At 40.7% G+C, this 18,722-nt stretch overlaps 1 protein-coding gene across 1 annotated transcript; it reads right to left on the minus strand.

Moving 5' to 3' along the window:
- Nucleotides 1–1,671: 1,671 nt before the first annotated feature.
- Nucleotides 1,672–17,966, minus strand: LOC119735940 (prenylated Rab acceptor protein 1-like). The gene is made up of 6 exons (XM_038209897.1): nucleotides 17,837–17,966; nucleotides 14,720–14,926; nucleotides 12,562–12,659; nucleotides 9,485–9,586; nucleotides 6,260–6,347; nucleotides 1,672–3,061 (listed from the first exon to the last, which is right to left on the minus strand). Exons 1-6 carry the CDS (start codon nucleotides 17,899–17,901, stop codon nucleotides 3,046–3,048), a joined length of 576 nt encoding a protein of 191 aa, XP_038065825.1. The 5' UTR covers nucleotides 17,902–17,966; the 3' UTR covers nucleotides 1,672–3,045.
- Nucleotides 17,967–18,722: the final 756 nt, after the last annotated feature.

The following is an 18,722-nucleotide window of genomic DNA, read 5'->3' on the forward strand; positions in this document are numbered from 1 at the left end:
TTTCGCGACATCGCATACGTATGCGCACACGTTTGCGATATGCGATGTCCCTTCAGGGCCACCATAGGATACCCCTAGCACTGCTTCAGGCCATTAGGCCCAAGTCCATCATACGCCATCAATATTTAACCACGCCAGGCCTTCTGGACCAAGTCCCTCAAAATCCACCAACATGGGGGGATGGATTCTGATGGAGTTGGGGTGAAGTCTCCCACAGCTGTTGTCAAGTCCATCACGAATGCATCACAAGTCCTCCAGTCTCAGTTCAAGTCACAAGCAGTTTAAATGAATTACAGGGCGAGTAAACAAAAAAAAAACGCAACCCAATTGGCAGGACCCATTTTTGAATGAAGTTTTGCCTGTAGCACTTTCAAAATCTAGGATATGAAAGCCCAGTCATTAAGCTTTGTTTTAGTACAAGAATCATTCAAATCACTCGTGTACTTTTCAAGTTACGGAATTTTGAACACCAACACCGTTTTAAAGTTCTGTCCACTGATCAAAAATGGTAAGTGTTCTTTCAGCAAAACGAAAACAATTCTCATAGGGTTGCATGTGAACTGCTTTCATTTTGCTGACAGTACTTACATTTTGTTTGTGATCCGTTGACAGAAGTTTAAAACAGTGCTTGTGTTCAAAATGCCGTAACTTGAAAAGTACATGAGTGATTTGAATGATTCTTGTACTAAAAGACAGCTTAATGACTGGGCTTTCATATCCTAGCTGGGATATGACTGGGCTTTCATATATTTGAGAGTGCTACAGGCAAAACTTCATTCAAAAATTGGTCTTGCCATTTGGGTTGCATTTGGTTTTTACTCGCCCTGTACAACAAAGGCATTTCTTTGTTATGTTGTTCACCCCCTGTTACTTGTGACTAGACTTGTGAAACCACTTATGATTTACTAATGAAAAGGACTTGTGATGGCCTTGTGGTGGACTCGCCTTGAAATCACAAATTTATGTCCCACATAATCCATGTCTTCTTGCCATGCAATCAGGCATACGATTGTCCCAATAACGGGGATTTTTTTTTTTATTTTACATTCATAAATACCTCAGACAGTTTAGCTATTCCTATTGGTCGAGAGCCCGTCACGTGGCCGGTATTAAACGGATGATAAAGACATGGCTAGCTGGTCTTAAACACTTTTCCAGTGTCACAATAAAATGTGGACTCCTAAAAATCCAGTGCCTCTTACCGTTTCATTGGTTGAACGTTCACAATCCTCACGTAGGCATGCGCAACACTACAAGCGAGTCAGAATTTTATAGTTCTAAATTCAAAACGCAACGCCTCAGGTGCGTTCTGCGTGACATCGCGCAGAACATGTTACGCGCGCGTCAATCTCCATAAAAGGGTTGTTTACATCTTACTCGCCAGCTGAACACTCCATTATTTTGCTAGAGGGATGTTTCAAAAGCATGAAGTGAACTTGTTGAACAAAATCGGGATTTTTTGAACGAATTATTTGAAATTTTTTTACGGATAAGGTATTTATGAATGGGAATAAATATGTGCTCGGTCGGTATTTATCACTCGTTTAATACCGCTTAGAGTCTGGGTGCTGATAATTACCCTCGCCTCCGGCTCGGGTAATTATCAGCACCCAGACTCTAAGCGGTATTAAACGAGTGATAAAAACCTCCGGAGCACACATTTATTCCCTTATTAATTCCAGTACATAAATTGATATCTGTTTCATTTGGGAAATTTACTTGTATGGTTTACCAGATTGACAATGGATAGAAGTTCATATATAAATCTCATTTTCATATGAAAAATCTGTCATAAATACGATATTGTGATTAGCTTTAAACTCTGATTTCACTTGTGAAAATGCTGCATACTGCCCTCTATTGATCTTGCACAGAGCCATTAAAGCAGCTTAGACCTCCATCAATAAACATTTGCTCGTACCCCCCGCCCTACAAACAGGGCGCTGGTAAGGGCTGATGAGCTTCACAGAATCTTGTGAAGGAAGTACAGATTGACCTTCGCATGCAGCTAACGCGCTACGCATGATGGGCACCGGAAGCTAGTTTGTGTGACGCGTTCTACGTCACAGGTCACGCAAATCTATCCAATGAGAGCTCAAATGACGTCAGCCCTGACCAGCGTCCTGTTTGCAGGGCGGGGGGTACGAGCGAACAATAAACAAACCTTTACACAGACTGCTAATTTTAGGTACTACAGGTGAGCATGAAAACCCACACCATATGACCATGTTGACCCCTTAATTAAATGCCAGTTTAAAGTGAAATCTCCATAAGTCAAACTCTGATACCGTAACTCAAAACAACTGTTAAGTCAAACAAAGAATCCATTCCCTTCAGTAGTATAACAATGATATACAACCCTGCTTAACTCAAAACTCTGCTTAAGTCAAATTTTGAGCCTGTTCCCTTGAGGTTTGACTGATCGAGATTTCACTGTATTTACCACTTTGCACCTACCGGCAGTCCACAGTGACTCACACTTTCATGGAATTTTTGACTGAGTAATGGTTGTTACAGCGTATTTTGCAGATGAGACATCTATCTTGAATTAATTTTCCTAATATACAAAAAATCTGTGAGAACTTGCTGACAACCAGTACAATTGACCTATCGCGTTAGAATCGCATTAGAATCGCGTCAACGCAGCTTGTGAAATTGTCCAATTACATACAAATGGACGCGTAACGCGCAAAATCCTGAGACAAACAAAACTAAGTGTACAAAAACTCCATAGGGTTGTCTAGGGGCGTGGCTAACTCGCAAACGACGATAGGTCAATTATACTCCTCTGGTCATCAGACCATGAGACCAGTTTTTGCAGCAAAAACAAAAGGGTCAAAATGCTCAATGTGCCAACTTCATGACTATCTACCAAACGCAGCTCCCGTTAGAAAAACCAAGGGTAGAAGGAAGAAAGTAACCCCTCACCGATTAATTCACTAAAATGGAACCGGGGCTCTGCTTTCAACCAATCAGGACAGGTGTATTATATGAGCACTAATAACAAGGGTTTTCATGCTTGGCTGCGTCGTGCAAGGGAAGCTTCTATTGGCCGAATGATCTGAAGTGAAATGAATACAAACATGCAGTTAGCTATGATGTCATTTGTAGTCTTTTACTCATAATAAAAGCACAAAATCTATAAAAAAACCCTGAATTTACTAGTGCCTAGATTTTTCTTAGGCACTTTAACAGGGTTTATTACCTAAAACTAAAAATCTCCCAAAAAATGAACATGATAAAAAAAGTTAGCATGCAATAAAGATGGTTTCTCCTATGCACCGTCGATATATCGATATTACTCGATATTATTTTGATATCGATAACGCAATTTTTTAATCATATCAAAATAATTTTATTGAAATTTTCGATATTGATGAATGATACCGAAAATATTCAAAATAAATCTGCCGTTGGTGCTTTTAGGCCCCAAAAAAAGGCTCCGGTTTCTGGTACATGTATGCATGCGCATCGCCGTAGCCAGTGCGTCGGCAAAATGAAAAAGTTTTTTTTCCCAATGTCAAAGATGATGTCTCAAAACTGTGAAACTCACTGGTTTGAATGGAATCCTGCTGCTGCACAATTTTAATGTGTTTTAAGATTGGGTTACGATCGAGTATGAGCTTTATGAGGCCTCTCTGGACTCCCATATATATTTGCACTAAGTTTAGTCGGGCACCATTTGCAGTCATCAGCCGACATTTGAAGAAAAAAAATGGTAAAAAAAACAACAACAAAAACGTGTCGCTGCGCCACTTTTTGGGCAAGCTCCATACCAGAAACCAGAGACTTTTTAGGGGTCTTATTGTGTGTTGAAAGTTTGCTGTATAATGAAATAAAACTCGGTGGCAACTTGTGCTCGTGACTCAAAATAAAAACATCGCAAAATGCCAAGCGGCGTCGCTTTGTGCTCTGTGCTCGCTGGAATTCACGGTCTTCCACAATGTAAAATCTCACAAGAAACCACCCGTTCCAGACAAACTCTCAAGGCTGAGAGTGGTTTTAAAAAGTTTGAGCAATATGCTCCAGGTAAAGCCGTGGAAAATTAGGACTTAAGATTTTTTTTCTTTTTAAAGTCAAAATGTCATCTTTACGGTCTTTAACATTTATAATAATAATAATAATTTGGGAGGCTAATCATCCTTACTCGCAGCTGGTATGCTAGATTGCGAAGGACGCGGCTACAACGTGGTCGGGCCGCTGGCACGTAAAGGCACCTATGGCTGCCGGCCACATCAACCCATATAGGACCACGGAGCACAGCCTGAGATCGAAAGTGCTTGATTTTTCCGGAGGGAGGAAAACCGGAGGGCCCGGAGAAAAACCCTCGTGGCACAGGAGAGAACCAACGCACAACTCTACTCACATGCGATCCGCGACCAGGATTCGAACCGTGGTCACCTTGGTGAGAGGCGAGCGCTTTACGCACAAGTCACCCATTTACATGGGATAATCGATATATCGAATATTCTTGATAATGGATTTCCGATATATTGACTATTGAAAATTCTGATACTGACAGTGCTTAGTTTCTCCACAAATTTACATGAAAGGTTTCCCTCCACACCCTCACCCTTCCATAGAACCAAAATTGAGCAGATAAACGTGGAGCTGCTAAGGACCGTCCATAAAGTACACACAAAATGCTTACTTTTTAGACCCCCCCCCCATTCCCTCCTGTATATATGGCATAAGCAGTAGTTCCAATCCCCCGCCCCCCTGCAGGCATACATATTCCATAAATTGATACATGCAAGATACATGTACACTGTACGTTTTGGGTGTCCATGTTCATGTACTGCACATGTACATTACAAAGCATTACGAATGCGCTACCCTTTTTCGGCTGATTGAAGCAGTCTTTTTATGTAGTAATGTCGTGGTCTCTGAAGTTTATTGACCTTTACGTGTATATAACTGATATACAGATCCTTGTCATTTGATTGGTGGAACTCACATCACGTGACATTCGTTATCCCATTCACGCCGGGGCTCAAAAAGTCCCATCCGCCCATGGGGAATGGGAAATACTATTCAACAGTTAGGATCGATGCTTGTTCCATGACGAGGCATTTGTGTGCAAATGCATGCTGGTGTGCGCGTTCAGCGTTGCGGGTATTGTTCCAAAGAGCTAGCCCCACAAAGTTGGATTCAAACATTTTCGTGAAGGGGTGGTTTGGAAGAGAGAAATACATTTTCCACCATTTTTGTAATGAAATAAAAGTTCAAGTATATCAAATGACAAGGATCTAAATTATATAAAACAAATATTGCGTGGCTTTAAATTGTGAAATGGGAGGAATATTATTGCTCGGTAAAATCTGGACTTTTTCAATTCACTCGGCTTCGCCTCGCGAAACGGAAAAGTCCAGATGTTACCTTGCGACAATATTCTTCCCATTTCACTCTGAGCCATTCAATATTTGTATACTATAGGCATTGGCTAGCGGTGGCACTAGGAAGATAAATCTAAATGGTTGGGGTAAAGGGTACTGTGTTATAACAATTTTCCATGCATAAATACTGGTCCTAGTAGGTATTAAACATGAGAAAGTACATTGATTTTATGACAAATTCTTGAAAGCAAATTGTTGCTCTGCGTATGTACGCATTGGCTCCTCCCCCCAAGCTATACATGGTGTACACAATGTTAACACCCCCCCCCCCCCTTTGTGCGTACGTTCATGTACTTTATGGACGGCCCCTAAACACAGACAATTAAAGGTTTGTGAAGAATAGGTTACCATCCAACACATAATTGCCTGTGAGAGGTTGTCAGCTGATGTTTTGCTTAAAGGTTATGATAGGATCATTTGTTCTTTGTGCATTTTTTTTCGTTAGAACAAAAAAATTGCTCAAAATCTTTAGAAGGGTGCATAACAACTGACTTGTTGAAGTTTCAGCTCAGTGGATACTACACATTTTGAAAAAAAAACAGTAATGGAGTACCAAAGTCTGACGTCATTTAGAACCAGAAAGTGCAGTGCAAACGAATGGAGTACGCGCGCGTGTTGGTTCACGGGCTGAATCACGCGCTAATGTCTTTCACACACATTTTGTGACCGTGAAGTATTCACTTCGGTAATCCATTGCAAATATTCCTACAAACTCTTAATGAATTTGCTTACAAAATAAATTGGTTTAAGCAGTACATTTCTGCTTGGCAGTTCCCATGATATTTTTGGCCCCTGGTTTCAAGGCGTTAGCAGCTGATTTCGTGGTTGTTTTTTTTTCACTTTCAGTTTCTTAGTTTGCTTACACTTCTTCCATGGTGATTTCTTCGTCGTCCTGTTCTGCGATTGGCTCAAACATGACCGCATGCAGCATTATGAAGAAAAACGACGCACCTGCAAGAAAACAACCGAGTTAAAAATCGACCCTAAGGCCAAAAAAAAAAAATATTCGGTCTCTGGTCAGACCAAAGTTCCAGAATTAACGCGGGGACGCGTTTTTTTTTTTTTTTTTTTTTGCTTTTTTTTTTTCTTCAAGCTTGGATTGTACAGACAAGGTGGGGTACTATTTTGCTTTTTTTGGTGTTCTCATGTACATTGGTGTCCTCCATAATTTGCCTTGGTGCTCTCGATCATTTGCCTTGGTGCGATTTCCCATTCCTTGGTGCTCTTTGGTAAAAAAAATTGAGGAGGTGCGGCAATAGAGGGCGCTGTTGGAGCTACCGCGGAACATTTTGGAAAAAAAAAGATTGACGCGCATGATTAATATCGACGCGCGCGCTGACCAGAGACCGACTTATTTTTTTTTTTGGCCTAATCATCCAAATTTCCCAAAGTTCAACACCTGGCCTTGCACTAAATAAATATAGGCATGTGCAGAAAAACAACCTTGCTTTTCTACTCAGACGAGTTTTCTTCAGGGTACAGACACCAACGATTATAATCAATAGCTTGCCTAGGGCTGTCCGGAATATACCACATATCTGAATATTCTATCATCGACCGAAGACTTAAATAGCTTTTTGCCGGTTTAAATATTCGAAGAAAAAAACACTATGCATGCACACATGACTTTGACGTTAATTGTAATGTTAGGCGCTTTATTGTCAGATTCCACTGTTTTGTCGGCGGTAACTTTTTTTAGTCGACAGCAGTTCATTGCTCATATCCTTTTAGCATGTTAACACCCTTGACAGTTATAAAACACGGCAAAACATTCCAGCACCCGATTTCACGAAGCGCTGCGACGCGTCGCAACTCAAGTTACGACGTGTAACACGTCGCAACTCGCAACGCGTCGTATCTTCCATTTCACTAAAGTTGGGATGTGTTGAACGCGTCGTAAATTCCTTGACAACGGCTTAAAACACGTCGCAAGTTACCACGTGTCTAGTGGTCATCGCAAAATAAGAAGAGTCATTTCTAAGCCAGTTTTATGACATAAACATTAACTTAACGAGATTATAATACCGAGGCAATGTGTGTAAAGTTGTAAATAGAAAATTCATTGAATAATTATGAATTAGACCGGAATATTAGAGTTGAAATTTCAAAGTAGCTATACAGTCCAATGAGAGCTTGTTTTCCTTCAAAATTGCATCGCACGGCCGCCATTTTGTTCAGTACAAATTTCGAGCTGAGATCCGACGACTCTTTGTTGAATATCAGACGACTATTTACTGTACGCTGACTAAAGACATAAAACAGTCACCGAGTTGTGCTATAAATACACCTACGACACATCGCACTTACGACGTGTTTAGTGAAATGGATCGCAGGACGCGTCGCAGCTGCGACGCATCGTAGAGATACGACGCGTCGCAGCGCTGCGATGCATCGTAAGTTACGAAGAGTTTGATGAAATCGGGTGCAGGGCTTATAATATCGCTCGCCTCACACAATGTTGAACTGGCCTGCTTTGCGTGCAACTTTATACTGACAGGCGTGACACGAGGTTGCACCTGGGGCGTGTAGATCTTGATCAGCAAACTTGGAAAATTTGAATATTGGTCAAACGCAGTTTCGAATAATGGAAAACTAAATTATTCGAATGAACAGCCCCTGTCTTGCCTCACACTCACAGGCATAACAGGAATAAGCGTTATATACATGCACAATTTGAACAGAACAATCACCTTTGCAAAAAAAAACCAACAAAATGTTTTTGAACTCTCACTAATTTAGCTATCGCGGTAGAATCGCGTTAGAATCGTGTCAACGCAGCTTGTGAAATATTGTCCAATGGAAATATACAAATGGACGCGCACGCGCAAAATCTGAGATAAACAAAAGTTCGGGTACAAAAACCTCATAGGGTTGTCTAAGGGGCGTGGCTAAATCGCAAACGGCGATTGGTCAATTCTAGCTAATTGGAAAAAAAAAAATACAGTTTCCTCTTTGAGACATATTTCTCACCAAATACCAAAACACAAACTAAAAGTGACCGACTGGTTTAATAGTCTTTCCTTTGCAATTCTGACAACTGTCTTCACCTGGCCTGAACAACAGCACCACATAAACAGTTTATCCTTCTTTGGCAAGAGTTCTGTGTCTGGCCACCGCACATTTGCCGCCAAACAACAAATTTCACCTCACTTTGTGTTTTCATTGTAGACAAATTCATTAAGCTTGGGAAAACTGAAATCATCCGAGGAAAATTTGATTTCTTTTAAAGGGAATATACATCGTTTGCTTTTGCTGTAATTTCAGAAATGGATGGAATTGGGGGGTTGGAAATATATAGCAAATATAGTTACACTGACTTTTTTGAGGTTTTGGGTTCAAAAATGCTATAAAAACCAAGAAAAACAATCATTTTCCTGTAGTCTGGTTCCCTGACTCCATTTAAGAAGAAACAGAGCAGTTTACATACATTGGGGAATTGTAAGGTCAGGGAACCAGTCTAGCTGGCTTGTACCCGTTCATAGGTGTGTAATCGATTGCAAACAAGTGCGATGGTCAATTGGGGCCAGTATTTGAAAAAAAAGCCAGTTTTTTCCAACGCTGGTCGGCCGATCAGCGTTGGAAATTGATACAAAAATACCACTTTTCTTGAAAATGACAGTATACCAGGTGCCATGATTTTACAGGATGCTTTACACTGTCATTCACTAACAGTCCAGCAAGATATTTCCTAAAAATTTGGTAGATTTATTGTTTGATGTTTGCAAATGTTGTATTTTCCCTTTAAGCTTGGGAAAACTGAAATCATCCGAGGAAAATATGATTTCTTTTAAGGCCATATTTTGGGAACATATATTGTTTGGACATCCGATCGCGTGGGCAGCCATATTGATAATTCAGGAAGTGTATGCGGTGCATACATGTATATGCAATGGTGGCCGGATATGGAACTCTGTCCCTTTCGTTTCCCAATATACCATCTGTTTCTGGTTACTTTTCATTTTCCTAAAAAAAACACGTTTTATTTGTTTTCGCACAACCATGTAAACAAAAAAATTGATTTCTTGAAATGAAAGAAATATTAAAGTTATGTACACACACAACAAAAAGTTACTTATTTGTAAACTCACCTATGACCCAGAACACAGCTGATGTGGCACCGGCGACGAAAAACAGTGGGAACGACAACAGAGCTACGGCCCCGTACTGCTGGAATAATGTGAACTCGTAGCCTGGGCACAAATCAGGAAAATACACACACATTAACACACACATTCTGTAATTTGTATTCCTGTGGAGACATTTCTTTGTTCTCGTGTAGTAAAGTTTTCGAGTTTGAAATTGAAGTTTCAAAATGCTCTTATTTTAACCAGAATTAATTTCCTGGGCTGAAATTTGGACTAAATATCCCTTTTCTAAACTCTTCTATTTGCGACAGATCAACCTACCTTGGAAATTCCTAGTTTTTGAGTAAAATCCATATATCTATTTCGTGAAATTCTTGTGGAGACGTATTCATCTATAGAAATGTTCTTCTGGAGACGTATACAATCTTTTGTTCCCTATTGTGTGCATGTCTCCGTAAGGTAGTAAATTCCAGCACACTAGCACTTGTATTACATTGTATTGGCACTATTTGGCACATTTCAGTTACACAATTCCAGGGGTTAAGATCGCGCAAAGCATGATGGGAACCAGACTGGGACCGTGAGTGCATAAAAACGTGCAAAATTCCTACTGACGTTTTTTTACTCACCATTTGGCTAATTAATGCCCACACAAAACATACATCAAAATGATATAGTTGCAAGCATGTCACCTGCGAAATTTGAGACCTTAAATCCAATTTTAAGGCAAGTTTTTGGCAGTTCAAAAACCATCCACGTCAATCTCCATGCTCTGGAAATGTGTGTGTGATTCCCAAGGTATTCTGGGTAGGTGTAGGTAGAGCCTTGCAGCTTACTTGTTTTTTAATCGATGGCCAAATGAACATAGCGCCCTCTGTTAAAAAAAATGAAACATTTTGCATTCACTCATATCAACAAGAGGGCGCTGTTTTATCTACACGATGAAAATGTTATAGCTGAGGAGTCTTTTTGCACAATGCATTGCAGTACACATCAACGTGATGTCTCACGTATGGATTTCGATAACTCTCTGCAAGATTAGAATTAAAAGCTGAATTTTTGGTGATGCAATGCTCACAACAGCAACTTTGCGAGGCAAAAGTTTCGGGGATTATTGAAGAAACTGTAGTGAGTAAGAAGCTGGCAAATTTGATTCAGACTGGTTTTATTATGCAGCACAAACTTTTGCACAATATGGATACCTTAAGTTTTGGGACTCTCATACACAGTATTGAGCGTCCCAAATTTTCGGATTAGATGAGAACCAACATGGCGCAGTAAGATCATACCCATGGAAACGAGGATGATCTGAAAGTAGTCCTTTCACAAGTCCTTTTACAAAACTACATTGTAGTCACAAGTACAGGACGAACAATGTTTCATTTCAATTAAAGCTATAGTCCATCATTTGCAGCCATCCGAAAAGTAACTGGCGTAATTATTGATGAAAAACACACTTGGTTGAAAGATAGTAAGTGGACTAAACTCCCTGTGAAATTATTCTTTCTGGGAAGCTGTCATTTTGAAGTAATCAACGAAAGAAGGCCTTTCCAACGGTGCGTCTTAAGACGCACCATAGGAAAATTTATATCAATAGGTCGTTTTGTTATTCGGCGAAGCGCGCGCAAGCATTGGCACGACGCACAGGCGCGCGCGGTTGCTATAATTCGTCGGATCAGTGCGCGACGTCGCGTATAGCTGCAATTCAAAACAATTCAAAACATGATTCAGTAACTTTTGATTTGAAATTGAGATCCTAGAAAGCTGTTTTTCTCGGAATATACAGCTGAAGCTGAGCTGAAACTTCATCAGGTTAGTTGTTTAGTATCCTTCATTAGATTTTGAGCACTTTTGTTGCTTCAAACGAGCAAAATGCACAAATGACAAATGATAGACTATATCTTTAAATAGCTAGTGAATTGACGTCAGAAGCTACACATGTCTATGACAGCGGCTGCAGCCACTTTCCATAGACTCGCGTGTGATTTCAAGCCGTAGCCACGTAATTCGGACACGGCCTTACAGTAGTTTCACTAACTGGACACAAAATGGCTTCTCACTGTGTAGTGACCACAGAAAACGAATAGCCATAATCAGGAACATCAATCAAAACACACTGCAACCATGTTATGTCCGACTTTCAAGGCACGGGTTGTCACAACTCTCCGTACATATGTGGCTCTGATACAAGCTTTAATATGGCGCCCTCAAGGGGTTGTGCGCAAAGTGGATACTAGTCTAGGCTCAAGACTGGAATTTGGATTGTGTTCCTTTAACGCAGCCGGCACCTTGCCCTCCCTTGGAAGCGCAGCCGGGCCACTGCCATGGTAGAGGGACTATCAGCAAGATGAATCAACTCCAGTCTTTGGAATGTTGGCACTCGGACCCAAGAAATTCTGAAAATTATACTGTCCCTCACAAGCACGAATTACAACGAATATAGTGCGAGAGGTACATGCTCTAATTTTCTCGGGTCCCAGTGCCCAAATTCCCAAGGCTGGATTTGACTGATCCTGATATAGCGCCCTCTGCTGCCACAGGGGTTTTGTTGCACTTGCCAAGGAACAACTGTTTTTTTTAAAAAGAGAACATAAATTAACCCTCTCCTTACTATGGGCGACTTCTGTCAAAAAGAAACCACCCCCCCCCCCCCCCCAGCTGATTACCACAGGCGACTTTTGTTGACGTGAAAACCACACACAGAACACCCTCAAAACAGATACTCTCGCTGCATTCAAACAAGCTGGCATGTTACCGTGTTGTGCTGCCCCATACATATACCAGCTGAGAGAGTATTTTCAGATCATGGTCAAAAACTCGGATTACAAAACTCTGAGAAAATTGCTTCAAAAGTATCCATGCACAATGTAAGGTATGAAGTGCCAATTGGCCAGTGGCTTGCCGTTTGATAAATTGGACCAGATCAAAAAACAGGGATAACTTTTGATTTTAATCACTCCTTGACAGTGAAAATCTAGGTTTAAAGACTTAAGTCAATAAACACTGTGGTAAGGCAAGGGGCTACACCCAGTCTTGAGCCGAGACTAAGAAAGTTAACATTACTGTCCTCATATCATTACCCAATAGACTCAGCTTCTTGCTCTCGTTCTTGACTCGGATCCAGTAGCAGGCACCAAACAGGACCACCAAGGCCACAATCAACAGCGGTGATGTAATACTGGAGAAAAAACAAATTAAAAAGAGTGGAAAAACAGGATTTGGCCAGTAGTTAACGTGTGATTGATCACAAGTACATCAAGTCCGGTCACAAGTCAATACACTAGTCCCAGCACAAGTAACGGAATATGAACAAAGGATTGCTGATGCCACAGTTCATTTGAATAGCTTGTGAGTTGACTTGGGACTGGACGACTTGTGATTGACTACACCTGACCTTAAAGGGAATATACATCATTTGCTTTTGCTGTAATTTTCAGAAATAGATGGAATTGGGGGGTTGGAAATATATAGCAAATATAGTTACACTGACTTTTTTTAGGTTTTGGGTTCGAAAATGCTATAAAAACCAAGAAAAACAATCATTTTCCTGTAGTCTGGTTCCCTGACTCCATATAAGAAGAAACAGAGCAGTTTACATACATTGGGAATTGTAAGGTCAGGGAACCAGTCTAGCTGGCTTGTACCTGTTCATAGGTGTGTAATCGATTGCAAACAAGTGCGATGGTCAATTGGGGCCAGTATTTGAAAAAAAACCCAGGTTTTTTCCAACGCTGGTCGGCCGACCAGCGTTGGAATTGATACAAAAATACCACTTTTCTTGAAAATGACAGTATACCAGGTGCCATGATTTTACAGGATGCTTTACACTGTCATTCACGAACAGTCCAGCAAGGTATTTCAAAATGATTTGGTAGTTTTATTTTTTGATGTTTGCAAATGTTGTGTTTTCCCTTTAACCTAATATATATAACGTATTCCCCTTAACAAATTCCTCAACTGAACACAGAATTCATCAACAGAAGTTAAAAGGAATGTACATAAATGTACAACATTTGCTTTTGCTGCAATTTTCAGAAATAAATGGATTTGGAGGATTAGTATGTTATACTAGCAAATATTGTTAAACTGACTTGCTTCACGTTTTGGGTTCAGAGATGCGGGAAAATCCAAGAAAACCAGCAATGTTCTTGTAGTCTGGTTCCCTGACCCTACTTAAGATGAAACGGAACAATTTATAGACTTTGTAAGAATTGTAAGGTCAGAGAATCAGTCTAGCAGGCTTGTTCCCCTTCACAGGTGTGTAATCAATTGCAAAGAAAATGCGGAATAACTAAATATGGAAAACTAGGAGCAGTTTTTGAAAAAGGCCAGTTTTCCCCCAATGCTGCTCAGCGGACAAGTGTTGGAAAAATATAAGTTTTCTTAAAAATGTCAGCACACCAGGAGCCACGATTTTACAGGACGCTTTGGACTGTCATTCCCTAACAATACAGTGAGATATTTTGTGATAATTTGATCGTTTTGTTTTTTGATGTTTGCAAATGTTGTATCTTCCCTTTTAACCCTAACGTACCTGAATCCATCAAAATCCACACCCATGTTTTGGAGGATTTCGGCAGATTCAGGATACCACCATATTGAAAAAGTTGGGGATTTGGACGGATTCAGGACATAAGCCTGGTGGTACTGCAGGGTTTTGATGGATTCAGGATCTCAAAGGTTTAACTCCATGGCTATATGTTTGGTGTGTACGAGGTGCATGTATATGTGATGCGATCAAGCTACATGAGTCGTTTGTCGGGAATTTTCATTTGAAGATTCAGGCCAAAATAGGGCCACTGTATCACATCACTTCATCACATCTCTTGGTGTTCCGACTTCCATAATTTTTGAACTAAAGATGGTATCAGCATGCGGTTTTCACAGCAGTAACGCTGAGATCGTGTTCTTTTCAAATCTGTTAAAAAAAAAAAAATGACCAGGGTCGACAAATGACTCATTTAGCTTGATCGCATCACATATGTACATGTACTTCACTGGTGGATTCTGATGTATTCAGGACACCAACTTTTTTTGCATGACAAAATTGGTGGATTATGGCGGATTAAGGATACTTTCCAGTAAAAGTGCCCAAGGGGTTAGGATTACATGTAAGTTTTGGATGTGGGGGACTGTGAACAAAAATGAACTCTGTGACCAAAGAGAGGGGGGGGGGGGGGGGGAGAACGATTTAAAAGTTGCTGTAGAGTTGGTGCACACGTTCTGTCCATTACTTACAGACAATAAACGAGGAGACCCACAAACACAAACAGGTAGTTGCTCTGGTACGTCTCGATGTTGGCTACGACACGCGTGGTGACTTCCTTGACGCCCTTGGGCCTGGAGAACTGTGATGTCTTCAGGAATTCCGTCCAGGGACGGACCGACGCCCGTTTCTTCTGGATCCACTCCCGTGCCCCGGCGTTTGACAGGGTGATGGACATGCTGCAACAGAACAGGGATACAGTTACTACTTGGATACCTTTGGTGAACTTGCCATATTTTCAATGGGGAGCACTGATAATATCCTACAATCAGGCACACTAACTAAAAGTGTACAAATGCATCCTTTTCACGACTATTTATTTAGGGGGAGACCGTTCGCATGTACGTCACATTCTTAAATTTTGCATTACATTTTTATGGATTTTTGAGAGGGGGGGGGGGGGGCTAGACAATAAAAAAATTTGGGGGGGGGGGGGGGCTAAATCCCCCTAGCCCTCCTGTAGAACAGCCACTGAGTTTGACCAAAACATACCCTGAATAAAGTCTGATATTTTCCCTGTGACGTTCAAGTTGATTAGAGACTATGGGCTCAGTGCCCCAATAAAAGAGGGTGCTTTTTTACCACTTTTTGAGAGTCACGTGGACAGGACACACAGCGTGTGCATACTGTACAGTAATGGTTCGCAGGCGCGCGAAGTACGCACGACTTCCTGAATGGGACAAAGCTATTAGCCACAGTGCTTCGCATGAGCATCAGGCGTCATCGGCGCACGAATGCGTTGGAATTTTTCTTGTGATGGTCTCCGAAATATGCAGCGAGTGAACCAGGAACCAGACTAGGTCCCCATCCCCCATCTCACCTTTTCTGGCCATTGAATGGGTACTTGTTCACGGGGCCCATAGGCCTACAGGCTGATTTCTTAAGACCCTGTCCCTCGCCCGAAAGGGGAACAAAATTCACTGAGACAAGTCTACTGATTGGCAATTGGGGGTGCTATTCACTTTACACAGTGCGCCATTTTATTTTTTAACCCGCTGTCCTTATTTTTATCCTGTAAAAAGTTTTTTACGAATATCGCGGTGGAAATATTGTTCTTCGACGTCATTATGCATTTGCAGCTGTAGAATGGGAACCAGACAATGGAACTTTCCTGGACAGAGCACCATTAAAGATTTACGTTAAAAATTGACGTTACATGTACCTTTCAGCAGACACTGTGAGGGAAAATGAGCAAGTTTTGGAAAAACGTTAGTATTTTTTTTAAATCATTAAAATTCCCGAAAGATCAACATTTTTTAATCGTCTTTTTTACACAACTCAGCAGAAAGTCCATTAATGCCTGATAAAATGGATAAAAATCACCACTTGAACATGTTGAAGGAGTTTTGGTTTTGGCAAAAAAAGCAATTTCGGAAAAATTGTTGCAACCTGACCCTACTTCCGCGATTGTGTACAAAGTCTATGTGGAGAGTCAAGAACATTTCTAGGTACTACTTACTACCAAGTCTAAAGCACTACTAGTACTACTCACTACTATTTCCTAATTGGAAATGTTTCTCAGTCATGTCTTATCATCATTTTGCAATGATTGACCTTCATTGAGATGATCATAATAATTAATATGAAGAAAAAAGTGGCGTCAGGTTGCAACATTTTTTCTGAAAGTGAAAGTTCCAATGCCGCAATAGATGCCGTGATATAGAGTCCGACTATACAGGATGAAAACAAAGGCGTCAGGATGCAACATTCCCCCCCCCCCCCTCCCCCTTGAAGAAAAACATCTGTTCTGAGTGCACACAATTTTTTTTTGGTTAAATTAAGGTAGTGTATATTTTGCCGGAGGTAACGCCGGCAAACTAACGTTTACTAAAGGTTTGCCGGCGGCAATCCATATCAACAGAGGGCGCTGTACTCTTCAAGATAGGGCTGAATTATAACATGTATTAAATTCCCCCAAAGTTGAGTAGCACAATCGGTGCAGTGGTTAAGCAATAGCTCTAATGAGTGGGATGTCCCGAGTTCGAATCCTGACCCCCGCTTCAATTTTAAGGTTTTTTTTTTCAATCCCCAAATAAATAAGAATATTCTTCTTTTATTATTTTAATATGTCTCAAACATTTTATTGCAGAGTATTACTTTTTCTTTTTCAGATTTGTGGCTCTGGAGGATTTTTTTTAAAGGGAAATAAAGTCCGAAATTATAAAATGGTCTGAATCCCATCTTGTGAATACGAGGTAACAACGATAATTTTGGCATGGAGCCAGACTAAAACTTGTCACCGGAAATTGTTAGAGTACCAAAAAACAGTAACTGCGCATGTTCAGTGCATATCCGGCAAACTAACTTTTACTGAAGGTTTGCCGTCTCCGGCAAAATATCCACTGCCTTAAATTAATTCAACTTCAAAAACATAAACATTGATCCTGTTGTGTTGATAAACAAAACGCAGTGGCTATTGTTACGGCAGCCGTAACGCATTTCCCATTTTCTATCGTTACGGTAGACTGCAACTGTTATAAAAACATGAAATTATAATATAAAATTAGAAGGAAAAAAGTGAATTTGAACGTTATGAAATTCGGACTTTATTTCCCTTTTAAAAAAATCCTCCAAAGCCTCAGGTTAGAAAAGGAAAAAAATTCGAGTGCAAAACTGAGATTCGAACCCGCAACCTCGCGGTGCAAAATCCTACCTTCTATCGACTGAGCTGTCGCACTGCTCGCTAAAACGTGTGGAAACAAATCATTATATACCTGCGTGCGTATCAAAAAAGTATCGTAGAGGGCGCTAAACAACGACTGCCGTAACGATAGCCACTTCGTAAACAAAAATCAAGTTCGACTACTACGAAACCACCAAAGTGGTCACATAAATTAATACATTCTGTATTTTTAATGTTGGGAAGGGAACGTTTGATTTTGGTGTGATGACAAATAATTCTCAGTGATGACGTCACATAACGTTAGGCTTTTGTAAAGGATTAGGAATGGTTGGTGTGAATTTTTAGGTAAACACCGACAAGAAATATGTTTTGTGTGCTTTATTACAAAGTAACTACTAAAATTTAACATGCCAAAGTAACCTCTATAACATAATGTATCCAGTCTGCTCATATGAAATCCCCTTACCCTGTTTTCTCGTCGGATAATGGCACAACAATATCGCCCGAAATTTCTTCTTCAACTTCAGCCATTGATGCGGTTGTCACTTCACTGTCCCCAGACTACGTTTACAGAAAGATTATGGTTCATTGGACCAGCTGTGGCGGTACCAGACTAGTAATACGTGGAAGTTGATAAATCAACGGCTGATGCATGTACATAAATAAAATAATGTAGCACGTATTTAATATGGTACATGCAACAGTTACCAAAGTGGATGGGCGGGGACAACGCCCAGTGCATGCACAACTGAGAAGAAAACAAATTTCAAAGGATCGAGTACGACTGCCCTATTGATCGAGTCTGCCCTCATATTTTTAATCGAATATTAACGAAAGTGTTTAAAAGTTGTGGGAACTTAAAAACAGTTTATCAATGAAGTGGGTAAACTGCGGAACTAGCTAATTATCGCAAATATATGACACAATAGGTACGGGAAGGAAAAAAGGGGCATATGTGTTAGTACCATTTCTCTTCCCACAATACTTGTTATCCACTGTGCAAATTAATCAAGCAGCATCAACGGTGACTTAAAGCCTATCATCTTTCCTCTTGCACTCCAGCTCATGCAGTTGCATCATGGAGGAAGATAAAGGCAGGCACTGCATACACTACCATCTTTTCCTCAAAATAATTTGGTAAAAGTTGTCAGAAACTGCCTCAGCTCGCACCAGAGCATCTGGAATGCAAAAAAAAATGTGTGACCCTTAATTAAGCGGGCCCCCAACCCCACGCCGTAATTTTGGACCCACTTTTTGGGGGACCCAATTTTTTTGGCCCCCCCCCCAAATAAATGTGTTCTAGGATCCGCCCTTGAAAGGGAGGGTCATTTTCACCATGAAGTGGACCTTTT

The sequence above is a fragment of the Patiria miniata genome, unplaced genomic scaffold (genome assembly GCF_015706575.1).
Source record: "Patiria miniata isolate m_02_andy unplaced genomic scaffold, ASM1570657v1 HiC_scaffold_29, whole genome shotgun sequence".
NCBI classification, from domain to species: domain Eukaryota; kingdom Metazoa; phylum Echinodermata; class Asteroidea; order Valvatida; family Asterinidae; genus Patiria; species Patiria miniata.